The sequence below is a fragment of the Spinacia oleracea genome, chromosome 6, assembly GCF_020520425.1.
Source record: "Spinacia oleracea cultivar Varoflay chromosome 6, BTI_SOV_V1, whole genome shotgun sequence".
NCBI lineage: Eukaryota > Viridiplantae > Streptophyta > Magnoliopsida > Caryophyllales > Amaranthaceae > Spinacia > Spinacia oleracea.
In genome coordinates this window covers 138,720,085-138,737,046 of record NC_079492.1, presented here as the reverse complement: position 1 = coordinate 138,737,046, position 16,962 = coordinate 138,720,085, and the positions used below count along the sequence as shown (strand labels likewise).

The 16,962-nt window shown below is 34.1% G+C and overlaps 2 protein-coding genes across 2 annotated transcripts; both read left to right on the top strand.

Moving 5' to 3' along the window:
* Nucleotides 1-6,606: 6,606 nt before the first annotated feature.
* LOC130463652 (uncharacterized) lies at nt 6,607-11,628 on the top strand. Its single transcript, XM_056832848.1, has 4 exons — nt 6,607-6,910; nt 6,999-8,200; nt 8,291-8,474; nt 8,567-11,628. The coding sequence occupies exons 1-4, from the start codon at nt 6,607-6,609 to the stop codon at nt 11,626-11,628; spliced, it is 4,752 nt and encodes a 1,583-aa protein (XP_056688826.1).
* Nucleotides 11,629-11,857: 229 nt separating this feature from the next.
* LOC130464169 (replication protein A 70 kDa DNA-binding subunit B-like) lies at nt 11,858-14,492 on the top strand. The gene is made up of 9 exons (XM_056833621.1): nt 11,858-12,040; nt 12,119-12,392; nt 12,472-12,559; nt 12,655-12,776; nt 12,882-12,960; nt 13,034-13,163; nt 13,254-13,411; nt 13,501-13,621; nt 13,714-14,492. The coding sequence occupies exons 1-9, from the start codon at nt 11,882-11,884 to the stop codon at nt 13,906-13,908; spliced, it is 1,326 nt and encodes a 441-aa protein (XP_056689599.1). The 5' UTR covers nt 11,858-11,881; the 3' UTR covers nt 13,909-14,492.
* Nucleotides 14,493-16,962: the final 2,470 nt, after the last annotated feature.

Genomic DNA, 16,962 nt, shown 5'->3' with positions numbered 1-16,962 from the left:
ATCCATAATCGAGCCATTTTAAAGATGAACGTCCATAGTTGTGACTAACTTTATTTGTCAATTTTTCCATTTTAAAATGAAACAATTACTTAAACGGAAGAAGTGCGACACATGGGAGATTAGGAGTATCACGTAAATGGATAGAAAGTGTTTTGTGCAGAAGCCTTGCCATCATTATTAGCACACATTTTTTAAAAAATAAAAATTACATGTCCTTAGACAACCTCCGGCCTCCAGTAGCCCGAAAGCCGGGAAGATGGGACTAGCTATCAACGTAACCACCAAATTAAATCAATGTAAACTTAACAGAAAGAAATAAAATACCGAAGCAATGAAATCAAATCAAATCAACAAAACAAAACACGTCAACCAAATTCAAAGGGAATGGACCAATTGACTGTTGGTTCAGTGGTGATTGAAGCTGAACTTCGTAGGGAGGACCCATGTTCGATCCCCCGCAACAACAATTGGGAGGGGAATGAAACCTATCCACTCAGAACTCGCCCCGATTCCGGATTAGCCCTAAGGGTGAACCGGATGGTACACCAAAAAAAAAAAAAAAAAATCAATGGAAATGGACTATAAGGCCGGCTTCGTTTGGAATCAAACTTGCTATTTTGTGCACTCTCCACTGAAGGTGCCTGTGCAGGTTAATGGTCCACAGCACTGGCCTACCGTGAGACCACATGAATCGAATTCTCAACCGCAATTTGAGAACTCGTCTGGAAAAAAAAAGTTTCAGAAAGAATAAGGTCAAATACGTTAAGATATACAAAAATAAATGATACAAAATGTGTAAAGGTAGAACTTGGAACATAATGTTGGAAACGGGAGTAGTTGGACTAGCTGTAATAATAAATAATAAATAACAAATAACAAATAATTAAAGATAAATAATAAAAAATAAAATAATAATTAGTAATTACAAAATAATAATAAAAATGTTAATTAATAACTAAATAACTATATCATAAATAATAATAATCTGTAATTATTAATAAATAATTATAATGAATGATAAATATTAATAATAATTCATAATTAATAATTAATAACTAAATAATAAATGACTATATAATTAATAATTAATAATCCGTAATTAATTACTAAAATAATAATAAATGATAAATAATTAATTATAGTAATTAATAAAAAATAATTAGTTATATATAATAATAATAATATAAATATAAATAATAAGTAATATAATAATAATAAAATATATCGAATATTTTGGTCAAAAGCATATCAAGTGTATAAAACACGTAATACATAGTTGAACGGAAATTGCATACCTTGTATTAGATGATTAAACGAGTACTTTAAAGCTAGATTTATTAAGTATTTCAGTCAAATATATTATTAAAAAAATAGTCAAATAACACTCCGAATTAGAATATTCGTCCATGCACGGGTCATTGACCTAATCTAGCTAGTGTACTACTCCGTACTACAGTAGTGTGTACTATCAAAAAAAAAGAAATGTAATAGCTAGCTAGCTAGTGTGTATACCTTTTTTTTAATTATACAAATTATATTGATGTCAAAAACAAAAAATAAATGTATGAGCATGGCCAGTAAATAGGGAGTATTAAATGGGTAACTTTTTTATTTTATCTCTATTCTATAAAGGAACAGCTGAGGTCTATTTTGTAATTTGGCTTTTCGTGTCCCCCAGTTAAAAGACTAAAATACCCCAACGCAGTTCTACAGTTTAATTGCACCCCAGACCTTAAGTGACGCCCAAAATCAATCCTTTTTATCTCAATTACCAAAGCTGATGTTGATTGATTGATTAAATCAGGAAATAAATGAAAATAAGGAAAATAAAATATTACAACTACTGCAGTTACCAAATGAAACGAAAAACAAATAAGGAAAATAAAATATTACACTTATTGCAGTTACCAAATGAAACGAAAAATATTACAAATCTAAAAGAATAAATTTTTCTAATTAACTGCAGAAGCCCTGATCCTAAACCAGATCCTAAACCAGAAATCAGAAGAAAAATTCCAGAAACCATAAAACAAGAAACCTCTCCCCGCTGATTCCCAGAAGAAATCCGTTCTCAAAAGAACCACATCACCATTGTTTCTTCTTGAAGTCGCTCCCACATGTAAGTACACTTTTCGTATGAATCCTCTGTAAAAAAAATACAAACAGAATTCAACCATTTTTCTATAATAATAAATCATAAACTTTAATTGTATGGGCATATTTAAATCTGTGTATATCATAAAAATACAAGGAATGTTGTACGCATAACAGTATCATTTTTATTTATACAAGACTATAAAAAATAAGAACAGAAATTAAATTTGTGACTGTATGCACAAAATAAATGTTCTTTTCTAATATTGTGGTGCTTATTTATTTTGCAGATTTCAAAATATAAGGTAGGTTATATTCTTGCTTCTATAGATTTTAATTAATTATTTTATATCTTAATTTATGCATTTGGTTAAATAATCTCTCATAATTTTTTTAATTTTTAATTGCAGATTTCAACAACGAAGGTTTGTGATAATATAATTTTTTGTTATTAGAATTATGATTTTAAATATAATTGACTTACATTTGTTTTAATGCAGAATTTAGTAGGGGTTTGAAGTAGGGTTTGTTCATTAAGTAAATCAAAAATCTGAAATCAATTGTTCTTTTGCAGGTTATAATTTTGGTTTTAAGTTTGATTCTGAGTTGGGTGTTAAGTTCATCAAGGCATACTATAACAACGGCATAAGGTATGTGGCGAACCAATCTCTTAAACATAATATTTATATGCATGCTTTTTATTGATTTTAATTATTTATTACAGATTACTTTTCATGCTTTTAATTTAATTGAATAAGTTGTTATACCCTTCTCATTTTTAATTATCAAGTAACTCAGTTAAACATGTGTTCTATAAAAATCTGAAATAAATTGTTCTTTTGCAGGTTATAATTTCGGTTTTTAGTTTGATTTTGAGTTGGGTGTTAAGTTCATCAAGGCATACTATAACAACGGCATAAGGTATGTGGCCAACCAATCTCTTAAACATAATATTTGTATGCATGCTTTTTATTGATTTTAATTACTTATTACAGATTACTTTTCCTGCTTTTAATTTAATTGAATAAGTTATTACAGATTTTAATTGAATAAGTTATCTAAGATTTTAATTGAATAAGTTGTATACATGCGTTTACAAATTTTAATTAACTATTACAGATTTTAGATCATGCTTTTAATTACATGGAACGAAAAGAAAATCATCAAATTTCATTCTAACTAAATCAACAAATCTCACCATAACAACATACAGTCACATTTGATCCAATAACACCCAATAGTCTCATGAAAAACAGCAAAATCAGATGAACAAATAAAACATCAATAAAATTCAAATTCAAATCAGAATATAACCCCATGCACTCAAGCTATGTTATTAAGTCCGTTAAAACATGTCTTAAACCCTAACTAACCCTAATATATTTCAAAACTAAATTAAACAAAAAAAACATCAGAATTCAAGCAGAAATCGGCATCAATTGTAAATCAAGAACAAAAAAGATAAGCCTGAAATAACCGAATCCTTCTGCAACGCCTTAGTTTTAAGGAGTTCATTCCTCTGTGTAGCGAGCATCAGTAAATGCATTTATTCGATTAAAATATAGTGAGTAATTAATAAATAAAAATACATCTAAAAAAAATTACATCAGGATGATCTCACCCAAGCATATTAATCTCACCTCCTCCCCTCACCCACGCACATTGTTTCAAAATTCAGTATTAAAAACCCATCATCTCCCTCCTCCCCTCACCCACGCACAATGATCTCACCCATGCATAGTGAACTAACCTAATCCCTCATCTCTTCTTGAATTAACCAAAATTACAGAGTGAATAATGGGAGTTCGAGTCGCAAGAATAGTTGTATTTACATGTTTCGGCTCAACAAAGTGACAACGACATCAAGGTACTCAATAACGGGGTTGATCTAGAGCTCAATATGTGATTAACACATCAATTTAGGTAATTTAGTTTTGATTTGTGTTTTAATAAACAATAACATTAAGAAAATCAAGACAATCCACTAGAAAAACACACAAAATTATCTAAACAACAAGATCAAACCCCTAATTAAACCCCTACAAATCACACTAACTGAAAATAATATCATGATTTTCACTAAAGTACTTAATTTCCGCATTCAACTCAAAAAAATGAGGATATTTCTACAAACAAACAACACCAATTCATAATGCTGCTTGGGTAGAGCAGAATATTAGGTACACACCAAGATATAAATGGCCCAAAATATTAGGTGTTACATTTGATTGTCATGGCCCACGATTTAACCAACTAAACTGAATTTATAGACCATTGCTTACAAATATAAGATAACTGAGCATTATTTAGAATAGGAATTTGAGCCAGTAATACTGCAGCAAGAGAAAACAAAAGGCAACAAAAAAACAAATTCCATCAAAAAAAAAGCCGAAACATGTTCAATTCTCAAAGTCCCAATCTTATCAAGACTCAACAACAAATCATACCACCAAATCTAAATAAATTCATACCACCAAATCACACAAATAAAATAAAATTCAAACAACCAAATCAGTTTATAATTTAAAAGAATTGACGAACCCAAAGTAGTAACAAATCTCACCCAATTTAAACAACTTATAACCTGACCAGCGCCTCGGTCGCCTCGCCCATCGCCTTCCCCGCCTCGCCCATCGCCCATCACGCGTCTTGCCCAACATCTGTGCACCTTCCTCTCCAACCAATAGAGGGACTCTACATGCAAACCAAAATTGCAAAAAAATTTGGTTAAGCAACAATAATTTTGATATTCCGCTTAAAAATGGGCCAACTACTGAATTCTACTAAAACGAAAATGAATATTTCAGAAAGACATAAAAATGAAACGCATCAAAACAACATTTTTAATTTATTTTTAATTAAAACTTTTACTTTTGTTTTAAATTATAATTTTCGTTTTTAGCAGAAAAACATTTAATTTTTACTTACCGGAATGTAGTAGTTTACTAATTGGTTGCTTGGTGCTCATTACGAGGCGTATTTGTATGTGTGTGTTTTGGGAGAAGAGAGGAGACTTTTTACATGCTCTAGAACATTCATGAAACGTCAAACGAATCTAAGTTTTAATTACTAATATGCGTGCATATAAGACTTTTACCAGATACAAACAATTAGACACCGATAATAGTAACACCAAATTAGACAAAACCCCAATAATGGTTTAATTCTCAATTTCTCAAATTTAAAACACGAAACCCCAACAATGGTTAAATTCTCAAATTCTCAAACCCCAACAAATTCTCAAATTAACAGATAAAAAAATTTGACGAACCCCAATAATGGTTAAATTAACGTTAAATTCAAGAAACATACAAATAATTGTACTCTTGGAATAGTAACAACAAATCTCACCAAATTAAAACAAAGTTATATTAAACAGAACCTGACCATTGTCCATCGCCTCGCCTCGCCATCGCCTCGCCCCGCGCCTCGCCATCGCCTCGCCCCGCGCCTCGCCATCGCTTCGCCCCGCGCCTCGCCTCGCCTCGCCATCGCTTCTCCACCGCCACGCCAGCGACCTTACCCTCCACATTGATACGACATGCAAACCAAAAAATGCAAACAAAAAAATCAGTTAGTTAATCAACAATTAATCGCTAAATTAAATCCTAAATACCCATTCCAATCAGAAAAAAAAACTTGCGCGTAATTTACATAAAACCCTTAATCTGAGTTGAATTAGTTAAATTAGAAAAGATGAGAGAGGGTAAGGCGAGAGATTAACCTTATATTTCTTGATCTGAGTATTTTCGCAATATGTTGATCGGAATTTGAAAGGATAGGCATTTGAGCGCATATTTTCACCAAATTTGAGGTTTATCGCCATTCTTTAAGGAGAGAAAGGAAGGAGATCTGATAAACGATGAGAGAGGAAGGAGATCGTTTGAGAGAGGAAGGAGATCTGATAAACGATGAGAGAGGAACGTTTGAGAGAGGAAGGAGATCTAGGAAGGAGATCGTTTGAGAGAGGAAGGAGAGAGAGAAAGTAAGGAGACAAATGAAAATAGGTTCCACATAAAAGAGGAACGGCGGATAACAACAAACATCAGATAGGGTTTACGTTCTTAAGTATAGAAAGGATTGGGCTTTTAGAATAAAATGGGCTTTAGCTTTACTAAACCGAAAAAACGGAACCAAATGGCGAGAGAAGTATCATCTAAAGTTATTATAAGAATATTAATACGAAAATTAAAATAAAAAAAACACACAAATTATGTTTGATTACTTAAAATTGACTTTCATTTTAGTGGAAAAGCATAGAATAAAAAACATTCAAATAAAATATTTAATTTAATTTAAATATAAATTTTCCTTTAAGTAAAACAGAAAAGCGAAAGGAAACAAAATAAAATATTCAATTTATTTTAAAATTATACGTTCGTTTTAGCAAAAAAGGAAAAAAAATGCATTAAAATAAAATATTTAATTTATCAATCTCTATTATATTGCAACAAAATTACAATACAAACAACTTATAGTAACCAAATTAATGTGTAGTTTTAGAGTTTCATAATGGACGAGAACGGAGATCAATGTATGCAAGATCAAAGGTCGATATGGAGGGATAAAAAAAGACAACAGAGAAAATCACTCACTCCAGAACAAAGAGATTGTCAAAATGCAAAAAGGCGACTCAGCTATGCATGTGAAAACCAATCAGATGTTATAGGTACTCCTGAAAGCCAACCTCAAACTCCAAGTTCGGAAGGGCCTGTGATTGTTACCAATACTCCCAACACTTTGGGAGTTAGAAGGGCTATGGCAGACATCACAAATCGTGCCCATAATGTCACGACTGGATATGAAAGGCGTGAAAGTAAGAAATCTGAACATAATCAATTCATTTTAAGTATGTAAACATGACAACTTACCTAACCAATCAAAAACATGATTTGATAATGCAGTGCAACCTATTGATGAACTTCGTTTACTCGATACTCGGGCAAATCTAGAAAATCGGTTTTTTAGTGTCGGTGAAAGTAGCGCAACCACTGTGACCATCCCAGACCCAACATCAAACTCAAGCGGCATGCCCAATCGATTCTTTTGTGTTGGCGAGAGCAGTACAACCAATGCACGTATACCATACCCTACTTCAGACGATGGGGAATTGCCGCGCTTTGTTGAGGCGGAAAATGAAATACGCATGCCTGGCATATTATTCAATGTCGGTGAAAGTCGTGCAATCGACACCAACAACATATCAAACCCCATTTCTGATGATATAAGGGTCTGGAAAGTAGGGAGAACTGGTTATAAAAATTGTGCAAGAAATTACCAAGAGAGTCAAGGGGTTCCTATATTCAGTTTGCCACCCATGAAAACATGTCCGCATTGCCAAGCACGACTTTTCCATTGTGAATCTCCTGAACTATGTTGCTTAAGTGGGAAGGTCAACTTACCTGATTTTCCATTATCCTCTGATATGCTTGATTTATATTCTGATCAATCGGAATATGGGGCTCATTTTAGGCAAAACATCCGTAAGTACAACCACGTCTTTTCATTCACTTCAATGGGAGTTCATTTAGATGACGAACTAGCAAATGCACGTCAAGGCGTTTACACATTCCGTGCACAAGGTTCAATTTACCATCGTATTGGAGGTTTCTTACCTTTGAACGAAGGAGATCGTCCTCGATTTCTTCAACTCTACATTTATGATACTGAGCATGAAAATGAAAATCGTGCAGCAGAGAATTCATCATTACGCCTCGATGTCATCGACAGAATCAAGAATATTTTGAATGCTCACAATCCTTTTGTCCACAATCTCCGCCATCTTGCTCAGCGTAGTGACTTAAGTGATTGCAAATTTGTCATCAAAGAGCAACCTACAAATAAACATCAATACTCGATGCCGACAGCTTCGCAAGTAGCAGCAGTTGTCGTTGGAGGTGATGACATTTCCAACTTGAAGGATAGGGACATCATGGTAGAGTCAGTAACTGGGCAACTAAGTTATATCAAAGACACTGCCGGTTATTATGACCCACTGCAGTATCCTCTACTGTTCCCTTATGGTTCTTACGGCTGGGATTTAAACAGTCGAAGTTCCACTGGTAAAAAGTTGACGTGCCGGGAATTCTATGCATACATGTTTCAGGTGCATATTTCTAATAACTCTTTTTTAAGCCTTATCCTAAAAATCATATACTTAGACCTTTATGACCAAAACAAGTATTTTGTGTTATAGATGCGGCAACATCTTGATTCTCTAATCTTAAGAGGCGGTCGTCTACTGCAACAATTTGTTGTCGATAACTGTGTGAAAATGCAAGCCAATAATTTGAGGTGGATTGCACTCAACCAAGATAAGATACGTGCTGATTTGTACAAGGGTTTAGAGGATTCTTTACATGCTGGAGAGCATAACACAGGTCCATATTGATTTAAGTTAAGCGATTATACTCAATAATTCATACATTGTTTCACATGCAATAAAGTTTGTCTATATAATGTCTATTTGCAGAAAATGTTGGACGACGGACCATACTGCCGTCTTCATTCGTTGGAAGTCCAAGAGGTATGCACCAGAGGTATCAAGATGCCATGGCATTGGTTCATAAGTTCGGCAAGCCCGATATATTTCTTACAATGACATGCAATCCATCTTGGCCAGAGATACAATCAGAATTGTTGGCCGGACAAGTTCCAAACGATCGTCCAGATCTGCTGACACGGGTTTTTCATGCTAAACTTGAAGAGTTGAAAAAGGATGTTCTAGAAAGGGGCGTCCTCGGAACGGTTGTTGCTTATGTATATGTGATTGAATTCCAAAAGAGGGGTCTTCCACATGTTCATATGTTATTAATTCTTGATCAAAATGACAAGCTAACCACTCCGGATGACTTTGATAAGATTGTGAGAGCAGTGATTCCTGATGAACAACAAGAACCAAAATTGTATAAGGCAGTTCTTAAACACATGATTCATGGCCCATGTGGTGTTCTCAACCACAAATCCCCGTGTATGAAACAAGGAAGTTGTAAGAAAGGATTCCCTAAGGAATTCTCCAATGATACAAAGCAAGGCAATGACTCATATCCTCTTTACCGTCGTCCACAAGATCGTCCAGCAGTACCGTTGCGTGAGAATTCACGAGTTCGTGTAGATAATCAGTGGGTAGTCCCATATAATCCACTTTTGCTCTTAAAGTACGATTGTCACATCAATATTGAGATATGCAGCAGCATCAAGTGTGTCAAATATCTGTATAAGTACATCCATAAGGGTTCAGATAGAGTTTCAATGGAAGTTCATAACGGAGATGAGATTGCACAATATGTCGATGCACGGTGGATTTGTGCACCCGAAGCTATGTGGAAACTTTACAAATTCCCCATGACTAGAATCTGTCCTGCCGTAGATCGTTTGCAGGTTCATTTGCCAAACATGCATCAAGTGAGGTTCGAAGGGAACCAGCAAATCTCAAGCGTGTTAGCGAACCCAAGAAACTCTAAGACGATGCTCACTGAATTTTTCAAGATGAATTCAGTCGATCCAAATGCAAGGAAATATCTTTATCGAGAATTTCCTGAGCATTACAGATGGTTAACGAGTTCACGTGAATGGCAGAAGAGAAAAAGTACACAACGAGTTATGGGTCGATTGTATGTAGCTTCACCATCGGAAGGAGAACGATTTTATTTGAGAATGTTACTCAATCATGTGAGGGAGCGTACATCGTTCGAACATTTAAGAACGATCAATGGCGTCACACACCCTACATTCAGGGCTGCAGCTGAAGCCCTCGGTCTAATCGAAAATGACGAAAGCATTCGTCAATGTCTTTTAGAAGCATGTTCAGTACGAATGCCATCTGCATTACGTCGGTTATTTGCAACCATATTGGTATACTGTCAACCAACTGGATTACGAGTACTCTGGGATGAGTTTTTCCCTTACATGGTTGAGGATTATCCAGCCTCAAACACAACAAGTAATTCTGTTTTCCTCACTAACAAACTTTTGCAAGACATAGATAGGTTATTAAGACCACTTAGAAAAAGGATTTCTGACTACACGGAGTTGCCAAGCTTACCTGAATGTACTGATGACATTGACGAGCTTCCTTCTATCATGGAAGAGTACTTTTCTGTTCCGGTTCCAGATGAGGATTTGGCATGCGTTGGCACTCTCAATAGTGACCAACAAGTTGCATACGACACAATAATGAATGCTGTCATTTCAAAGGCTGGCTGTTCTTTCTTCGTCGATGGTCCTGGGGGAACCGGGAAAACATTTTTATACAGAGCCCTTCTTGCTACTGTAAAGAGTAGAGGCGAAATAGCTATCCCCACTGCAACATCTGGAATTGCAGCAACGTTGTTGCACCAGGGAAGAACATCACATTCGACTTTTCAGCTTCCACTTAATCCAGACAGCTCATCAACTTGCTCATTTACCAAACGTTCTAAAACTGCAATTCTCCTAAAAAATTCTGCCATTATCGTATGGGATGAGGCCCCAATGACACACAGATATCAATTTGAAGCTGTTGATCGATCACTCAAGGATTTAATGGGGAATGACTTGCCGTTTGGGGGGAAAATTATTGTGTTCGGTGGTGATTTCAGACAGGTTTTACCGGTGGTTCGAAACGGAACTAGAGCTCAAATGATTGACGCATCTTTTGTCAGGTCCCCTATGTGGAGACATATTCGTATTTTGCGTTTGAGAGAAAATATGAGATCAATTGATGATAACGGCTTTGCTAATTTCTTACTCTCTGTTGGGAACGGTAATGAACCTACTGTTTCAGATCAGATGATAAGGTTACCAACTGCCATGATTATGCCAACAGTGGCAGATAGTACGATCGAGGCTTTGATCGACCAAATCTTTCCAAGTTTAAGTGAGCACGTTGGTGATGGAAATTTTATAGTTGAAAGGGCGATCATCACACCCCTGAACGAAGACGCTGATAGAATAAATAATAAGGTTGTCGAAAAGTTTCTCGGAGAAGGAAAAACGTATTATTCGTTTGATTCTGTTCCTGAAGATAAGAGAAATTTGTACCAACAAGAGTTTTTGAATTCGATTTCTGCGTCGGGATTGCCTCCCCATGCTCTCACCCTGAAACCTGGGGTACCCTTAATGCTTTTGAGAAATATTGATCCTAAACATGGTCTTTGCAATGGAACACGGCTGCTTTGCCATTCATTAAAGGACAATTTTATTGATGCTGAGATATTAACCGGACATTCTAGGGGGAACAGAGTGTTTTTGCCAAGAATTCCCTTGAAAACTGCTGAAGATATTAAATTGCCATTCGAGATGGTCAGAAAGCAATTTCCTGTGAAGTTGAGTTTTGCCTTGACTATCAACAAGTCTCAGGGACAAACTATTCCACATGTTGGGATATACCTCCCCGATCATGTATTTAGCCACGGCCAGCTATATGTGGCATTATCACGAGGAATTTCTGAGAACACGACAAAGATCGTGGTAGAAAAGGGAAAGGTTCAAGGTTGTGAAGGCATATTCACTAAAAATATTGTGTACAAAGAAGTTTTGTTGTCTTATGATTAGAGATACGGAATTAAAGTATTGTTTTTTATTTCCCAGTTTTATAATAAACGGTATTGTACTCACATTGAGTAGTTTTTATAATAATAATTGCTTTATGATATAACTACAGACGAATTGAGAGATGTGAATTTTATATATCGGAGTAATTAAATGTATTCATGTACATAGCTTTCTTTTCATGTGATATACCTATTCATACATTGTGAATTTCGGTTTATGTAATTCTAATTTTGAACTGAACTAACTTTACAGGATGACAGAGTACCATTATCCAACTTTTGAGCATTTATATCCTAGCGGGGTACAACGATATGATGTACGAGCCCGACTGATTCGCAATTATGATATTTTCAACTACAACCATAAAGGAAAAACCAAGCAAACATGGAAAATGCTTTTTGTCGATGTTGAGGTAAATGACCTTATGCTTCATTTAAATTTTCATTGAATCTGCACTATATCATAACTTTGCATGTGTTTCCTTTTGTAGGGTGAGGGCATACAGTGCAATATTTTCGGCCCCGCGATTGAAAAGTTTGTAGGACGGTTTCAAGAGGGATTCATTTATATACTCCTTGCTGTACAAGTGATATTTGCTGAAGGGAAAAACAAAATTGTCCCCAATTGGAAACAGATGATCATTAAAGAAGAAACAAATGTGATACGTGAAGAGGAGGATGACATTTCCATACCTTCATTCCACTATAATTTGGTTCAGTTGAACCGATTAAGTTGTCACATCGACTGTACCAATAGAGTTTATGGTACTTTTGTTTGCCTTTTTTCAATATTCAGTTATCATGCATATGTCGTTTATTAATTGAAACATTGATGATGTTTTAGATGCAATGGGATTGGTCCTATACGTTTCACCAGTTGAGAATATTGGTGTGGATTCAGTCAAGCGAGACGTAGCAATAATGGATACAACGTAAGTCCGCTAAATTATTATAATGTTAATTACTTATCGAATTTACCTGTATTTCGAATATTTTGTCTTAATATTGTTTTCATTTCTACTTGCAGCTGGACTGTTATTAAATTAACACTTTGGAATGATTTTGTGCACGTTCTTGATGAAAATCTTAATCATGTTGACATTTGTCCAATCATTGTAGCATGTGGTCTGCATGTCAAGAGCTTCTATGGTACATCATCCAAATTAAATTATTTTGTAGATGATGTCTTTGTAATATGTAGTTTAAAGTATATATCCACCTGTGATAATATTTCTAATTGATAAATACAAACAGGTACATATCTTTCCACGGGATACCACACTAGGGTTTATGTTAACCCGGTTAATGAAAAAACAACATCCTTATCTACATGGTATGTACAATTTCGCCAAATACATGTACAACATAACCTTAAGTATTATGCTCATAACTTTTTTCACGTATAGGTATAAATCGGAAAAACTGGCAAATATAAGGAGAGATTGGTTTCGTTCGTCGACTTTTTCGTTAAAGTCTTCGATTGACATTTCTAACACTCCCCGTATCCGATTATCTCAATTCTCTAGCGTGAGAAAGGTATCGTTTTTAACCTTGAAGTTTAAGTGTTGTCAACAAAATACGATATTATGTACTTAATTGTCTAACTTTGCTTTTTTTTTTTGGTAGGTTCAATACTGTCGAGTTGCTGCATATGCATGTCGCGTTGATAGTGTTGATAACATCATATATGAGGCATGCAATCGTTGTCTTAAAAAGGTTGTCATTTTTCAAGGACTACAAAAATGTCAATCCTGCAATCTCACCAACACTGTAACTATCCCAAGGTAATTATCTAAATCTTTTTTATACTTAAACACACATTATATATTGATTTTTATCTATATTAATAAATTGATTTAATTTCGTTTTATAGGTTGCTTCTTCGACTTACCATATTTGATAAAAGTGGTAATTTGAAAGTCACAATATTACACGATCTTGCACAACACCTCTTAGGTTGTTTAGCTACTGAAATAAAATCAGTACTTCAACAGGTTTCAATCTAATACTCTAACAACATAATTGTTTAAAAAAAATTAACTCATGTTGATTTTACATTTGAATATATTTTTTAACGTTCATGCAGCCTAATGGACGTAATCGAGTGATGGAAAAAGTATTTGCATGCTTCGGAAACAAAGCTTTTTCATGGGTGCTACATCCACCAATTGAAGCTTTTAATCCTGAACATTCGTATACGGTTGGATATGTGTTGCATATCGATTGGGCGGAGGAGTGCATGTGGTTAAACAAATATATTGCGAGCAAAAAAAGAAAGTGATAATTACTATTTTGTATGTACTTCAATTTTGGTTTTCCAATGGGATATGTTAGTTGTATCAAAATAATGTTACATTTTTTTAATAGCTTTAAATTCGTCATGTAAGGCTACGAGTATTGTATGACCTCAATGTCGCAAAATATGGACTTTGCGAATGATGTGCATGAAATAATAGGCACAATAAAGTTTCTAAAATGCACGCACGCATCGCGTGCATAAAATACTAGTTATTTATAAACCGTCTAGCCTGCACAATAATATTGTTGTAAATAGGCCGGAAGATGAAGTGTTCTACCACTTTTCAGGCCAGGTCAAATCGCTCGGGTTAACGGTCTCCCTCAAAGTGCCCCTAGTGGGGAATTGGACTCCCAACCTTTTGGTTGGAAGGTATAATAATTTCCTTTATGTTAAGACATAGCTTGGTATTTTGTAGTTTTATGAGTGACCACGTTAAAGTCAATTCTTTGGTCATGTATTTTTACCTTATGAGCAAGTGGTCGGGAAAAAAAAAAGTTAGGTTATATGAATTGAAGATCGTCAATATATTATCTGAATCGATAAATATAGCTAAACCAATCTAATCAGACTTACTTGTTTGACAAACACCTCCTGTAACTGAATTGGAACAAATAAAACCATTACAACACCAGTCAAATAAACCACAGCCGTTCCCAGCAAGACCACAACCTTGTGCTTTACCAACGAACATCAGTTGCACTGCAGATTCATCATGAAAGTGGTTACAACATTAATTTAACAACTAGATTCCGCACAAGTACGTACAGACGTTACATACTTAATTAAGCAAAAAGGCTACATATATCCCTTGGGTATGAAATAGTGTCATACCCTGTGTTGTGATTAGTTTAGATTGAACAATTCTATGTGGGGTTGCTATTTTAGATTTAAATTTAAATCACATGTGGGGTTGCTTTTGTGAAAACAACCAATAGGAGCACAGGGTATGACACTAGTCCATACCCAGAGGGTATATGTACGTATCAGCTTCCGTAATTAAGTACTACTCCCTCCGTCCCTTAATACTCGCACCGTTTTGACTGGACACGCATGCCAATGCACAACTTTGACCACCAATATCTTTAACTACATATTATAAAAACTTATAAAATGTTAATATTTTGAAAATATATATTAAGATGAAGCCAACAATATATTATACACTAACATTTATTTTTCATATACTAGAAATAAAATAAGGTCAAAGTGAATTATGTGAATAGTGCAAAAAGTCAAAACGGTGCGAGTATTAAGGGACAGAGGGAGTAATGCATATATACTCCGTAGCTATTAGCTTGGTACGGTAGTATATTGAATTGAAACTGACAAATAATAATGCATTAATATTGAATATATATTGATAAATAAAAATGGCTACGGCAATTTTAATATATACTTAGTGAAAAATGAAGAAAAATGCAATATGTATAATTACTTACCCATTGCAAAGATGAGGAGTGCTGTTGCTATGTTTTTCTGGTAAGAAACCCGCTTGCCCTCCATGATATTGATCGAATTATTTCTAGGTTTTCTTTTTTCGATCTTCAAGAAATAATAATTCTTATGATTTATGTTGTGTAGATCGATGTGCATCATTCTACTTGCCCAGACCCTCTTTTTATACTACTTTGCCTTCGGACCAGCCCCAATATAATATTACTTCGTACGTAGTACTAGTATATTATAATTTTGCCTGTCCACCAATCAAAAATTCACAAGTACTACGTTATAATTAGGTATTACCATATACAAATAGCTATAATTATAAAACTCAACGTTTTGCATGCATTATTAATACATTACAATATAATCTATGATTATATATTTTATTTTATTTTTAAAAGCCAGTAATAATGCAATCTGTACTCTCAAGTTTCAATCTCCCAAAGTCAATGGAGTGCATGTACAGATGTACTGTATAATATAAAAAATTTAATTTTTTTTAAAAAAAGTTAACACTAACTTGGTAATGTCGCAATTAAAAAAAAAAAGAGCTTAGTGAAGTCGCAATTGCTCTCACATACACACGGTATGTCGATATAGGCTACGTATGATTTAAGGATAGTTTTACAATAGCTACAATAAAATGGTAGCCATTGTAATTTATTGAATCTCAACCGTTCAATAAAATGACTGATCTTGTTCATCCATATAGTGGACTTTAAACCTGTTAGATGGGGTTATTAACAAAATAAATAAATAAAGATAATGAATAAAATTCCTCCATTTTATTCCCACCACCTACGCAATTCATCTCTCCATTTCTCTCCTAAAGGCCTAAACTCATTGTCTTATATCATCTACTTCGTAATTTGAATAATTGTGATACTCCATTAATCAGTTTTTCGAATTAGGAAACAGAGAATTTGCGTTTGCTCAACAATTCATGTTTAATTTATCTGTAAAATTTACCAATCCTTCAATAGCTTTGTAGGACAAATCATTTCTCGTTCGTTTGTGGTTGATGTATTAAATTTGATAGAAATTCAAATCGATCAGAATGGAGTTAATATTTCAAAAACCGAATTTTTGTTTGGATGAGATATTGAGATTAGAAAGAATTTGGCTTATCTAAACCGAACATCACATAGACTGCGTACTATATACATTTAATTAAATCGATCTCCCACTTCTATTACTATATATTAAAAGAGACACCAGGAATAACACGTGTCAATTCCTGGTGCGATTTTTTTCCGCCAAAAATCACTTTCCCAAAAAAAGTGTATCCGTTTGATTTTATATTTATTCTCTACCTTTTTTTATATAAACTTTATGTATGGAAACAAAATTTAGTTTATAAGTTATGACAATAATAGATACGGCGTAATAATAATTATCATAAATTGGTAATATCTTAGTCAAATCGCTATATTAATAATGGAAAATATGTCACTCAATATTTTGGTCAAATTACCATATTAGCATTTTAAATATGCATATTAGATGAATAAATTTAAACGAGTATATTAAAATGTTATAACTATGCAGTAGTTTTGGAGATATTCAGTTAAATATTTTGTGAAAAAGATGATC